The sequence below is a fragment of the Bos mutus genome, chromosome X (assembly GCF_027580195.1).
Source record: "Bos mutus isolate GX-2022 chromosome X, NWIPB_WYAK_1.1, whole genome shotgun sequence".
Lineage (NCBI taxonomy): Eukaryota > Metazoa > Chordata > Mammalia > Artiodactyla > Bovidae > Bos > Bos mutus.
Window position 1 is genome coordinate 80,593,346 of NC_091646.1, and position 13,821 is coordinate 80,607,166.

At 37.3% G+C, this 13,821-nt stretch overlaps 1 protein-coding gene across 17 annotated transcripts in view; it reads left to right on the top strand.

The window, feature by feature from the left end:
* The window catches only part of HUWE1 (HECT, UBA and WWE domain containing E3 ubiquitin protein ligase 1), a 157,280-nt gene that overhangs the window by 73,190 nt on the left and 70,269 nt on the right, over window positions 1–13,821 (top strand). For all 17 annotated transcript variants that reach the window (XM_070365662.1, XM_070365670.1, XM_070365660.1 and 14 more), the window contains 7 exons: window positions 1,744–1,869; window positions 2,388–2,489; window positions 2,952–3,032; window positions 7,125–7,231; window positions 7,754–7,931; window positions 8,763–8,854; window positions 9,933–10,144. In XM_070365662.1, the coding sequence (XP_070221763.1) occupies window positions 1,744–1,869; window positions 2,388–2,489; window positions 2,952–3,032; window positions 7,125–7,231; window positions 7,754–7,931; window positions 8,763–8,854; window positions 9,933–10,144 (898 nt within the window). The remainder of the gene's footprint in view (window positions 1–1,743; window positions 1,870–2,387; window positions 2,490–2,951; window positions 3,033–7,124; window positions 7,232–7,753; window positions 7,932–8,762; window positions 8,855–9,932; window positions 10,145–13,821) is intronic.

Below are 13,821 nucleotides of genomic sequence, written 5' to 3' on the forward strand. Positions count from 1 at the left end.
ACGTATATCACAGGTGTTTAAATATATATTACGAAAAGATAAGGAGAATATAGACACTAAAATGGGACCCTGTGAAATTATCTGGCTATTTTGAGGAGGGGGAGGTAGAAAAGTTGTTGGGTAGGGAACAACTTTTAAATCATAAAATCTGAAAGAAGCCCAAGTGTTCTTAATCTTGGGGTAAATCAGATTATGTCCTTTTTAAAAACTTCCCCAGTGCATAGCTCTAATAATAGTACCCAAAATAAAAAATTGTTTCACAGCTATCCTAGCAGCTTTCTTAGTATTTGATCTTGTCTTCATGACCCAGGATGTCATTACATATATCTGTAACCATGCTAATAATAATGATATTAAATTTTTTATAATGGTTTTCATTCTTGACACTAAATATCCATAAGTTTTCATTCCTTTTTTTCCCTCCCCAAACACAGTTAACTATGTGCATTGCTGTCCCTAGAGGGCCCTTTACCCAATTTCTATCTCTAGTCTGCAATGGGCAACTTGGCATTTGAGGTAATGGGTATGGTCATGTGGTCCCAGGTATTGATTAAAATGTGACATCTCCAAAATGGTGTGGTATAGAAGATGATTTAAAGACTCTGTTCACAATAAATCAGTGGTTGTCAAACTTAAGAAACCATAAGAATAAGAAAAAATTAAAGCGCTTGCTAAAGATTTAGTGTAATGCTTAATTTAGTAAGTTCATAAGTAAAGACTAGGAAATCTACATTTTTAACAACTAATTCTGGTGTTATGATGTACCTATAGAGAAAATTGTATATTCACTGAAAATCGGTTAGAGAACCATGAGTTTATGTCCTGTATGTCTGTATATGTATTTAAAAGATTGGAATAAAATATTTCAAAATGTAAGCAGTGGTTTATCACTAATGGAGCTTTTTATTGTATTTTGTATGCTGTAAGAAGTAATAGTCTATCTTGTACTTGATTGATTAAAATTATTCAAATATATAAAGTAGAAATGATAACTCACTTCCCAGCCACCAGTTATTTTAGTGTAGTTCTTTTCAGTCTTTTATGCATATTCAAATATATGTTGACACAAGTATATAGTTTTATAAAACAAAATGAGAATTAACATACTGTTCAGTTTAGCAGTGTTCATTCATTGTATCATAGTCATCCTTCCATATCAGTCTTTATGCTTCTTATATTTAAGTCACCCTCCAAAAAAGCTCTTATCTACTACCCACCAGTAGTACAGAAATTACATATTTTACTTACCACCTTTTTCCCTTCCAAATTTGATGGATGAGAAATATTGAAGGACTTCTTTTGTAAGGGCTATTTTTAATTTGCATATCTTGAATAACTAGTGATATTAAATACCTTTCTAGTCTTTGTGGAAAGGTACAGTTGACCTTTGAACAGCACAGGTTTGAACTGCATGGGTCCCCTTATAAGTGGATTTTTTCAGTGAATATAGTATCTGTATAGTACTACAGATTTTATACAGTCTACAGTTGATTGACTCCACGGATTTGGAACCTCAGGTATGTTGGACTGACTGTAAAGTTACATGCAGATTTTCGACTATTTGAAGAGTCAGGGCCCCTAACCTTCGCGATGTTTAAGGGTCAATTGTGTTTTCATTTTGGTTTCAGTATTTTAATCCTTCTCCATTTTGATTCATCTTACTGTATAGAAAAAAATGTTCTCAAATAACTTTTTCTGCTGGTCTGTTTTATTCTAATTGCTTTGTCATAACTTTTACTTCAGTTACAGATGTGACTATGGAAAGTAGTCCCAGCTCATCCATCTCTATGGAGCACCGGCTGGATGTTGAATTAAGGGCATCAAGTTCCAGCAGCAGTAGCATCTCCTCTGGCCCTGGCCCTCGTCCTGGTGTGTAGACATATAGAGACACAACCAATCACAGTGATTGAAATACTAAGCTAGTGAAGCATGGTCCTTTGAGGGAGCTTAAGCAGTATATTTGGAGGTTTGCTTCTTATGACTATGACTGTTACTTTGCATTCTGGTGTTCATTTTCTCATAATTAATACTTATTTCATAGTATTTATAATTTTTCAACTCTTCACGTATTGATTATTTTATCAACACATCCATGTTTGAGGGCAGATAATATTCAAAATGGGAAACAAGTATTAGAGTTAATCTTTTTACTTTGTGATTTTTCTCCTTAATACTTTAGACTTCTAGTATAATTTTGTGTGGTCCTTGGTGATTTATTTTTTCTCATTTTAAAGCTTAGGTAAATGTTCTTCCCAGCATCCAGAGATTTCACTTCGAATGTCTGCTAGTATTGGTATAGTGTATATGGATCTCCTAAAAATTTGTTTTATGTACCTGCTCATTGTACATAATGGTGAACCAGTATAATCCTCTTTCTCCCTTGCCAGGAGTCCAGTGTATTCCACAACGAGCCGCACTTCTCAAATCCATGTTGAATTTCCTCAAGAAGGCCATTCAAGACCCTGCTTTCTCAGATGGCATACGACATGGTATTGGATTCTAGATATTTTCTAGAAGGGTGTTTGACTCTAGCAAGGATTGGTCCTTTTCATAGTTTGTAGGAAAAGGCCATGACATTTTGAATAGCTTTTAGTATTAGCTTAGTCCTTTAGTGTTACTTTTCCTAGACCTAAGGATTGTTCAACTATTTTAATAGTGATTGATCTATTTTTTTCCTTTTCCAGCTTCTAGATGTGTTCACTTCCAGTCTGCTACCCCACTCTGTCTCTCCGTCTCTGTATTCTTTTATTCTTTGATCTACTGTTAAAAGGTTATCGCATAGACAAAGAATAAATAATAAAATATTAGGAGGAGACAAGTGGGTACAATTAAGGAATCAAAATACTTTGGTTACCACTGTGTGGTGTATGTAATATATTGATCCATCATCTCCACCCATCAAACTACTACTGGACTGATCATATTCTTCTTGATATTTGCTTTTCTCTTAGTGATGGATGGTTCTCTGCCTACCTCCCTGAAACACATCATCAGCAATGCAGAATACTATGGCCCATCACTCTTTCTCCTAGGTAACTGGGGTTGAACTTGTATATACCAAGCTGGAATAACCTGGCAGTGTTCTGTGTGTGTGTTTTATATCCTTGCAGAATATTTGTCCACTGTATGATTTTGTATCTTTCTAGTAGGTGATGAAATAGAGAAAGATCAGAGTTCCTTTTCAAATAATTATCCATTTGCAATATATTGTGTCAGGCAAACATTACACTACAGAAACCTTTTTTTCAGTGTATTGCAATCAGTAATACTATTGTACACTTGGCTTTTTGTGCTACACTTAAACACTGCAGGTATAATAAGAAACATGTCTTTATTCAGTGGTTAGCCCTTGCGGGCTCAGTCACTTCAGTCATGTCTGACTCTTTGCAACCCTGTGGACTATAGCCCGCCAGGCTCCTCTGTCCATGGGATTCTCCAGGCAAGAATACTGGAGTGGTTGCCATGCCCTCCTTTATGGGATATTCCAGACACAGGGATCAAACCTGTGTCTCCTGCAGCACAAGTGGATTCTTTGCCACTGAGCCACCAGGGAAGCCCCTGGTTCTTAGCCCCTAACCTTGGTCTAAAAAGGCCAATCAGAATGTTGTCCATTCTCCGAATTGAATGTCAAACCTGTAAGCTGTAGTATAGAAAATTGTTTCTTACTGTAGAAAATTCAGTTTTGGAACCTGTAGGTACTTTCTAGTTACTTGCAATAAATGTCCTTGCATTTGGACATCAGCACTACTTTGAGTGTTGCTATTGTTAAAACCTCATTTATTAATGCGTTTATTGAGTGCCATACATATTCAGGACAATAAACGAGATATATATGCTTCTAGAATTCCCCTTAAAACTGTAAACGAATTTAGTGGGAGGTGTAGAAATAGAGAATGCTTCCTGGTACCAGTAGCATGCATATTTTAATACTGCAGGGTGTCTGGAGGGAGTAGTTATGGCTACTACAGACTCAGATACTTAACTCCCTCACCAAAGCAATATAGCAATTTTGTATATTAACTTTGTATCCTGTGACTTTGCTAAATTAGTAGTTCATAACTGTTGATCTCTTAAGATATTCTATAAAGTCATCATCTACGAATAATTTTACTTTTATAATCTTTATGCCTTCTATTTTACTTTTTGTTCCTGACCTCAGGAGAAAGCATTCTGTCAATATTTCACCAATAAGTTTGAAGTTTGTTTTAAAAGAAAGTTTGAGGTTAGCAGAAGATTTTGTGTTGAATGTTTTGCTCCTCTTAATCAGGTTGAGGAAGTGATCCCTTGTGTTACAGCAACTCCATTTTGACATGGAGAGACTCCTTCCAAGGTTAGTTTCAGATGGAAAAACTCCTGACAGTAGTTTGGTATGATCAAAGAAAGATTTGTTACTCAGTTGGAGAAGTCCCAGGTAAAGGGGCAGGGAAGGATGGCTCTCTGGGAGAAATCCCCCAAACAGAAAAGCAAATGCACAAGCCTTTATTTATAAAGGGGAAGTTTAAAAGAAGCAGCAAGAAGATACTTGTTCTTGTGGTTAGGGGTGCGGAGCAGGTAAGCCCTCTCAGGATGATGCAGGAAGCATAAAAGCAGAATTGCTTCTTTAAAGTCTTAATTCGTCCCTGGCATTTGAATTAGCATAACAACCTCACAGGTTCCCTGTAAATAAACTTGTACTTGAGAGGGATGAAATTTGCAAATCCAACCCAACTCCTGGAGTTTACTCAAACTCATGTCCATCGAGTCGGTGATGCCATCCAGCCATCTCATCCTCTGTCGTCCCCTTCTCCTCCTGCCCCCAATCCCTCCCAGCATCAGAGTCTTTTCCAATGAGTCAAACTCTTCGCATGAGGTGGCCAAAATACTGGAGGTTCAGTTTTAGCATCATTCCTTCCAAAGAAATCCCAGGGCTGATCTCCTTTAGAATGGACTGGTTGGATCTCCTTGCAGTCCAAGGGACTCTCAAGAGTCTTCTCCAACACCACAGTTCAAAAGCATCAGTTCTTCAGCTCTCAGCTTTCTTCACAGTCCAACTCTCACATCCATACATGACCACTGGAAAAACCATAGCTTTGACTAGACGGACCTTTGTTGGCAAAGTAATGTCTCTGCTTTTGAATATGCTATCTAGGTTGGTCATAACTTTCCTTCCAAGGAGTAAGCGTCTTTTAATTTCATGGCTGCAGTCACCATCTGCAGTGATTTTGGAGCCCCAAAAAAAAAGTCTTCCCCTGTTTCCCCATCTATTTCCCATGAAGTGATGGGACCAGATGCCATGATCTTAGTTTTCTGAATGTTGAGCTTTAAGCCAACTTTTAGCATTATAGTTAGACCTCAAAATGACCCTGTTGCACAGTAACATTGTGATGCAGGATTGCAGTTAGACCTCCTCAAGATAACAGACTTGATAATAGAACATTAATTTTAGTTTATGAATACTCAATTTTAATAGCTCCTTAGAATCTAAATTCTAAGGAATTTGTATAAATGAATGTCTATTGAAGAGGCTTTCATATACCAATAGAAACCCCAAAAAGGACTTATTTCCATAAGTTTATATAGTTCATCAGAAATAGCAAAGGCCGTTCACAACTCTTGGTCCCAGTAATTGTCATGTATCTGCCATTTCATTAGCATTTGATGAGAACTGTCTTGAACTGAAAATCCTCTGGTTGCTGACACCTAAGATCTAAAAGAAAGATCTACGAGTTTGTTTTATACATAGCTTATGGATATTGTATATGCATGTACCTTCCTTGTTTAGTTTTAGAAGTAAACTTTAAAAAAAATCTCATGTGTTAGAAAGACTTGTTTTAATTGTTCTAAAGATTTAATAACATGTCTAGAATCAGCTTGATTGGCTTGATTCCTTCTGTTACCTGGTAGTATTTTTTACTTTAGAAATTCTTGTAGTAATCTAATCTGCTATCATTTCTTGAGAGTTAATTTTTATGACATCTTATAAAAGCACTGCATTTCATCATGCACTTTACATAGTTTCTAAAATTTTATTTGTTGTGAATCCAGTTAAGTCTTTTTTCATTGCTAATATATATTACTCTTTTCTTTATTAGATTTTCCTTAAGTTTGTAAACTTTGTTCAGTCCTTTCTGAAGACTGGTTATTGGTTTTAATTATTTGTGTTTTTTGCTTATAGTTTCACTAAATTCTGCTTTTTTTTGTTACTAAGTATTTTTTCTAGCTTCTCTTTTGGTTACTTTTTAATGAATGCAATAATGCTGTACTGATTCCTCTTGCATAGAGTTTTTGCCGAATTCTGGAATCATTAATAGAAGTCTTGGGGCACATTTCTAAATATTGTCAAAATACCCAAGGACTCTTAAAATTGCTGGTATTTTTAAATTGCTGAAAGGGCTTTTTAGAAGATACTTTGTCCATTTTCATATGTAAGTTTACATTCACTTTAACCCAGCAAACTTACAACCCTTTCATACATTTTTTTCCTGCCTAAGCAATAGAAAAAAAGAGTTCATTTTTAAATTTATTAGTTTTTCCCACTATGGACTGGTTTGTATACAGGGTGGTACATGTATATAGTGGAATGATATGCAGCCATTCAAATTGAATGAGTTGTAGTGAAATGGGAAAGGTAAAGGAGATTATATCATGTGTATTACAATTGAAAAATGAAGTTAACCTCATTCTTGTAAAAATTAAAATTTTAGTTTTTATTTTTTCTTAAATTTTATATATTTAAGGTGTATAACACAATTTGATGTACATAGTGAAATGATTTCTACAGTTAAGCATTATCTCCTCACATAGTTTCCTTTTTTTGTGTGATGAGAGAATCTGAAATCTACTCTCTTAGCATATTTATACTACTCAATACAGTATTACTAACTATATATAATTGTCATGCCTATACATTGCTCCATACAAATCTTAAAGATTAATCACTAAATTCCTAATAGTGATCAATCTCTGATGAGCAGTATTAAGAACTTTTACTTCATACTAATTATGTGTGTTTAAATGTTGTACATTGAGTTCTGGGATTTTTTTATGTGTAGTGCTGTTACTTTGTTTTGTTTGAACCTTTGGAGTTTTGCTTTTAATATTTGTGAAGAATCTCTCAGTTTCTTATATTTCTCATCTCTTTTTAGCTACTGAAGTGGTGACTGTGTTTGTATTTCAAGAACCATCATTGCTTTCCTCACTCCAGGACAATGGATTGACAGATGTCATGCTACATGCACTGCTTATCAAAGACGTGAGTCCTTTCTGCTGCTCTGTAAAGAATTCTCAGTGCATAACCCCTTTCCATAAAATATACACACACACAAAAAGCAGTCTTATGACATGAAAATTCTCTCTTGTCTTCTGTATGTAGTATTGAAACTATTGGAGGATGAGGGGAAGGGATAGTTAGGGAGTATGGGAATGACATGTACACACTGCTGTAGTTTAAATGGATAACCAATAGGGATATACTATATAACAAGGAAATCTGCTCAATATTATGGAACAACCTAAATGGGAAAATAAATCTGATAAAGAATAGATACATGTGTATGTATAACTGAATCACTTTGCTGTGCACCTGAAACTCACAACATTGTTAATCAACTATACTCCAATATAAAATAAAAAGTATTTTAAAAAGAAAAGAAACTATTGGGATCTGGTCATCAAGATTCTTTTTATCTCTCTGTGCAGTACCCCTGGCCAAAGTTTTCACAAGTCTACCTGAACTCTTCGAAATGTCTTCAAGCTCACTTTATCTTCTCTCTAGGTTCCTGCTACCCGTGAAGTTCTTGGCTCCCTCCCAAATGTTTTCAGTGCACTCTGCTTGAATGCCCGAGGTCTGCAGTCATTTGTACAGTGTCAGCCTTTTGAACGTCTCTTCAAAGTTCTCCTGTCTCCAGATTACCTCCCAGCCATGCGGAGAAGGAGGAGTTCTGATCCTCTAGGTAATTGATGAGAATTTGCCTTACAGTAAATAATTGGTTTGCTGTTGTGCCAAGATTGAGGTGATTTCCAAGCCACCAACTGGCAAGGAAACTGTTTCTTCTGTGATATCACTTCATGTCTCTGGCTAGGTATGTGTTTATTGAGAATTATCACCATACATTCTATTGCAGGTAGAAAATAATATTTCATCCTTTACCTGTGTTCATAATATTTCCTTACTTCACAGCAGTTCACTGTTAAATGTACTGTTACAGCGCTGGTGAGGAATAGATATTAGAAAACCAGCAGTAGATTTTCAGGTCTACCATCTAGTCTTCAGCAACAGGAGATCCTGGTAATTTTCTGTTCTAATATCCAAGCCCCTAAGATAGTCACAAATGAATAGATTTCATTCTCAGTGTATTTGAGACCAGATCACTGAGGCATAGCAATAAGGTAGAGTTTCAGAAGGAACCCAGTTTTCAAAAATGTGCTTTGTCACCACTGTAGCCTTTTAGCCATTATCATTCTTTATCGGGGCAGTCAGGGTTAACGGTTTATGCTTCTTTCTTTTCTCACTCTCTCTTCACTCTTCAGTACTAACTCAGACCTTGACAGTAGAAAGTACTAGAGTATAATGTAGCATACACGGTTACTTTTAAATGTGTTTACTAGACTCCTGTCCAGTGATTTGGTTGTAGAGGTTGGTATGAGTTCATTTGAGAAAGCATGACATTAGAAAATCGCAACCACCAACTCAGTTTCTCCTTTCCTCCTTAAATTGGCACCCAAAAAAAAAATAGTTCAAGCTCTATTTTCTACAGTCTAACAGTTCCATTTTTGGCTTTAAGGGGATACTGCCTCCAACCTAGGAAGTGCTGTAGATGAGCTCATGAGACATCAGCCTACCCTCAAAACAGATGCAACGACTGCGATCATCAAGGTGGGAAGTGATACGACCATGGACATGAGAGAGCGGTGGAGTGGGAGTTTTTAGAAAAAGGCATGGCATACTGGAGGTCATTTGGATTCTTAGACTGTGCCTATAAAAGGATTATGTCTGCCTCATTTCCTCCAAGTCCTTGGGTTGGTCCTTTACCCCACCCCACCCCTGCAAAAAGTCACTTAAGTACTGCTTTCTTTTATAGGATATTAAGTTGCTGAGGCTTAGCTTCTGTTCGTAAAAACATATTACCCTTTCTAGTCTTTCTTGCTTAGGTTTTTGTTTGGGGGTTTTTTATTTCACATTTACCAGTTGTCTCACTTCGGAGAAGGCAATGGCACCCCACTCCAGTACTCTTGCCTGGAAAATCTCACGGATGGAGGAGCCTGGTAGGCTCTAGCCCATGGGGTCGCTAAGAGTCGGGCACGACTCAGCGACTTAACTTTCACTTTTCACTTCTATGCATTGGAGAAGGAAATGGCAACCCACTCCAGTATTCTTGCCTGGAGAATCCCAGGGACAGAGGAGCCTAGTGGGCTGCCGTCTATAGGGTCGCACAGAGTCGGACACAACTAAAGCAACTTAGCAGCAGTTGTCTCTTAGGATTATTGAAACTGGTATTTGAGTTACTGGTGGTTGGTGAGTTAGAACATGGAGTCAGGTCAGTCATTCGATCACTTAACAGCCATGTGATCCTGAAGAAGTTATTTAAATTCATAGGACTTCCAGTTTCCTTCTTGTAAGATGAAATTAATGGCTACATGCCAGAAATAGTGTATATAATATTTAGTTAAAGTGTTTTAGAAGGAGAAGAGGGCGTCAGGATGAATTGGCTGGATGGCATCACCGATGCAATGGACATGAATTTGGGCAAACTTCAGGAGATGGTGAGAGACAGGAGGCCTGGCATGCTGCAGTTCATGGGGTCACAAAAAGTTGGACATGACTGGGCAACTGAACAAACAACAAAAGTGTTTTGGCACTTCTGTATATAGCACATAGAAAGTGCTCCAAAAATGTTAGTCATCTCCCCATTACTTAATTACTAATAAATAATCTTGCTTCCTTTGCCTTTCAGTTACTTGAAGAAATCTGTAATCTTGGAAGAGACCCTAAATACATCTGTCAGAAGCCATCAATCCAGAAGGCAGATGGCACTGCCGCTGCTCCTCCCCCAAGATCTAACCATGCTGCAGAAGAGGCCTCTAGTGAGGATGAGGAGGAAGAGGAAGTACAGGCCATGCAGAGCTTTAATTCTACCCAGCAGAATGAAACTGAGCCTAATCAGCAGTAGGTGTTCACAAGACAAGTTCTCTAGCCTTGTGATCTTGAGCATGTTGTTTTCACCTGTTAAAAATGAGAGAGTTGAATTAGATCTGGTTGTAAGGTTCTTCCAGCCCAAAATGTCTTACAATTTTTCTTTCTTTGATTCTTGTGTGTCATTTGTGCTTTGGTGTTTGTTTTGGTTGCCTTAGCAAGCTTGTTTTATTAAATGCTGTTCATGAAATTCAGTCAGAATTCAATATATCAAATTAAATGGCCTTCTTCAGAGGATTTCCCTTTGTTGATTTGGTATTCCACATCATTTACTGCTTGACTGTTTCCATAAGAGAACATACATCTCCTAAGAAATTTTTAGGAGTTACAGGGATTTGTTTATTTGATCTGTTCATTCCATATAAATCAGAAGACTTTGGAATGTACTATATGATTGTAGTCAGACACAGAAGATTTTCCTTCTTCTATTTATTTGAGGTTTTTCTACATAAAAATTGATTTCCTGGATGGTAAGATGGGGACAGAGATGATAAAGACTGCTGGTGGACCTGGTTCTTTGAGCCTACCATGTTTGCATGCAAGGGATGAAAAGCAATAGCTGTTGCTATATCTCTTAATTGCTTTCATGCTAGAAGTAGATGTGATCCCTCTGGACAGTTATGCATTCACTTATTTAATAAGTGCTCTTTTGATGTATATATAGAAGTTGTTTTTAGAAAAGCATGATCATTTTAGGCGTGGATATGAATGGGTTTGAGCTGATCTTGAAGGGTGACTTGGGACTTAAGATTATGGTGGAATAGACACCAGGAGTGAAGGGCTAGAATCCAAAACAAATATCCCCTCTTGAAACTCTAGAAAGTAATTAAGTATGTTGCTTTCTTGGTCAGATATATTTTCCTTATCTGAGAAGGCAACCCTGCCTTCATCTAATGCCATCTTCTGTTTTGATTAAAATGTTCTTTCTGGAAAAGGAGGATACCCTAAAAGATTACGGGACTTCACTTGCAAAGGAGTTGGAATCTTGGTGCTTCATTGCCACATCCTGGGTTGTCAGCCATCCTGCTGGCATAGAGTTCTCTTTCCTGGCAACAAACAAGGGAATGATTTCTTGAATGTTAGTATTTGTGGTGGTTTTGAGTCAAGCTGTGCACATTCATCTGCATATAACTTTTCTATCTAGACTCCTTATATCTTTTGTCTAACATGCCCAGATTTTAAGCTGCCTTGATAAATTAACATTTTTTCAAGTCCTCAAATGTCTTCACTCTGCACACTTTTCTTGGAATATCATGTGACCCTGTATATTATCTTCATATTTATCCCCATCCCCAAATTATCTGATCTCTCCTTTTCTATCTGCCAGATTGCTGCAAGTTCATCTCAGATACCTTATTCTTATAAGAAATTTTCTCCCAACAGTTTTGTTAAAAATTATTTATATATTCTCTAATGCTTTCCCCCACTGATCTGTATACTTCTCCAAAGGCAAGGACAATATCTCATTCAACAGTGTATCCCAATCACTTTGTGTATAGTAGATAATCAGTCATTAACTGTTTATTTAGTGGTTGATAGAATGAATCAAGAGTATCAAATTAGGGGGCTTCCCTGGTGGCTCCGTGGTAAAGAATCTGCCTACCAATGCAAGACACAGGTTTGATCCCTGATACAGGAAGATCCCACACGCCACAGAGCAACTAAGCCCGTGTGCCACAACTATTGAGCCTGTGTTCTAGACCCTGGGAGTCACAACTACTGAAGCCCATGCACCTTAATGCCCAGGCTCTGCTAATCTAAGAATCTCATAAATATTGATACATGTATACTTTTCCACTTCTGCCACCTTTACAAGCTTCATTTGGGTCATATGAGGATTATTAGGGCTGAGAGAGAATGCAAAAGACTACCTAAACTCAACTTAGATTTTGAAAACCACTATTAAAGGCAAATTCTTTTTTTAAAAAAAATTTGTTTATTTTAATTGGAGGCTAATTACTTTACAATATTATAGTGGGTTTTGCCATACATTTACATGAATCAGCCATGGGTATACATGTGTTCCCTATCCTGAAACCCCTTCCACCTCCCTCCTCATCCCATCCCTCAGGGTCATCCCAGTGCACCAGCCCTGAGCACCCTGTCTCATGCGTCAAACTGGACTGGCGATCCATTTCACATGTGATAATATACATGTTTCAATGCTATTCTCTAAAATCATCCCACCCTTGCCTTGTCCCACAGCATCCAAAAGTGTGTTCTTTACATCTGTGTCTCTTTTGCTGCCTCACATATAGGGTCATCATTACCATCTTTCTAAATTCCATCTATATGCGTTACTGTACTGTCTTAGTGTTTTCCTTTCTGACTTACTTCACTCTGTATAATAGGCTCCAGTTTCATCCACCTCATTAGAACTGATTCAAATGCATTCTTTTTAATAGCTGAGTAATATTCCATTGTGTATTTGTACCACAGCTTTCTTATCCATTCATCTGCTGATGGACATCTAGGTTACTTCCACGTCCTGGCTATTTTAAACAGTGCTGTGATGAACATTGGGGTACACATGTTTCTTTCAATTCTGGTTTCCTCGGTGTGTCTGCCCAGCAGTGGGATTGCTGGGTCGTATGGCAGTTCTATTTCCAGTTTTTTAAGGAATCTCCACACTGTTCTCCATAGTTGCTGTACTAGTTTGCATTCCCACCAACAGTGTAAGAGGGTTCCGTTTTCGCCACACCCTCTCCAGCATTTGTTGTTGGTAAACTTTTTGATAGCCACCATTCTGACTGGCGTGAGATGGTACCCCATTGGGGTTTTGATTTGCATTTCTCTGATAATGAGTGATGTTGAGCATCTTTTCATGTGTTTGTTAGCCATCTGTATGTCTTCTTTGGAGAAATGTCTGTTTAGTTCTTTGGCCCATTTTTTGATAGGGTTGTTTATTTTTCTGGAATTGAGCTGCAGGAGCTGCTTGTATATTTTTTAGATTAGTTCTTTGTCAGTTGCTTCATTTGCTCTTATTTTCTCCCATTCTGAAGGCTGTCTTTTCACCTTGCTTATACTTTCTTTCATTGTGCAAAAGCTTTTAAGTTTAATTAGGTGCCATTTGTTTATTTTTGTAAAGGCAAATTCTTTTATCTCCCTATCCCAGATAGTTGTCATGGTAGAAAAACTTGCAGTGTGTGCCGCCCCCTCCTCAAAAGTATTGTTTATATCCCTCCCCCACCCTATGCAAAATTCTTCAGTGAAACCCCAGACAAATTCTTGTCACCCGTGCCTCCATCTGTTTTCCAATGCCTTAAATGATAGGTAATTTTTTTCCATTAATTAATTTTGCATTTCCTATTTCCCTGCCTTAAAATGAGGCGGCTGCCTATCTTATTTCTGTCATTCATAGAACAAGTTTGCCTGTTCTAGAACATATAAATAGAATAAACGGAGTCTTACATGTATATCATACCTAATGTATATACTTTCTTATTTTCAGCTTTTGTTGCATAGTGTGGTTTTGAGATTCATCCGTGTTGTCTATCAGTATGTTGTTTTTTGTTCCTGAGTAGTATTGCATTGTATGAATATACTACAGCATTTATCCATTTGCCTGTTGATAAACTTTCAAGTTTTCAGTTTTTTTCCAGACTAAGACAGTGTTCTTTTCCCTTCTTGTTGTTGTTGTTTTCACTGAA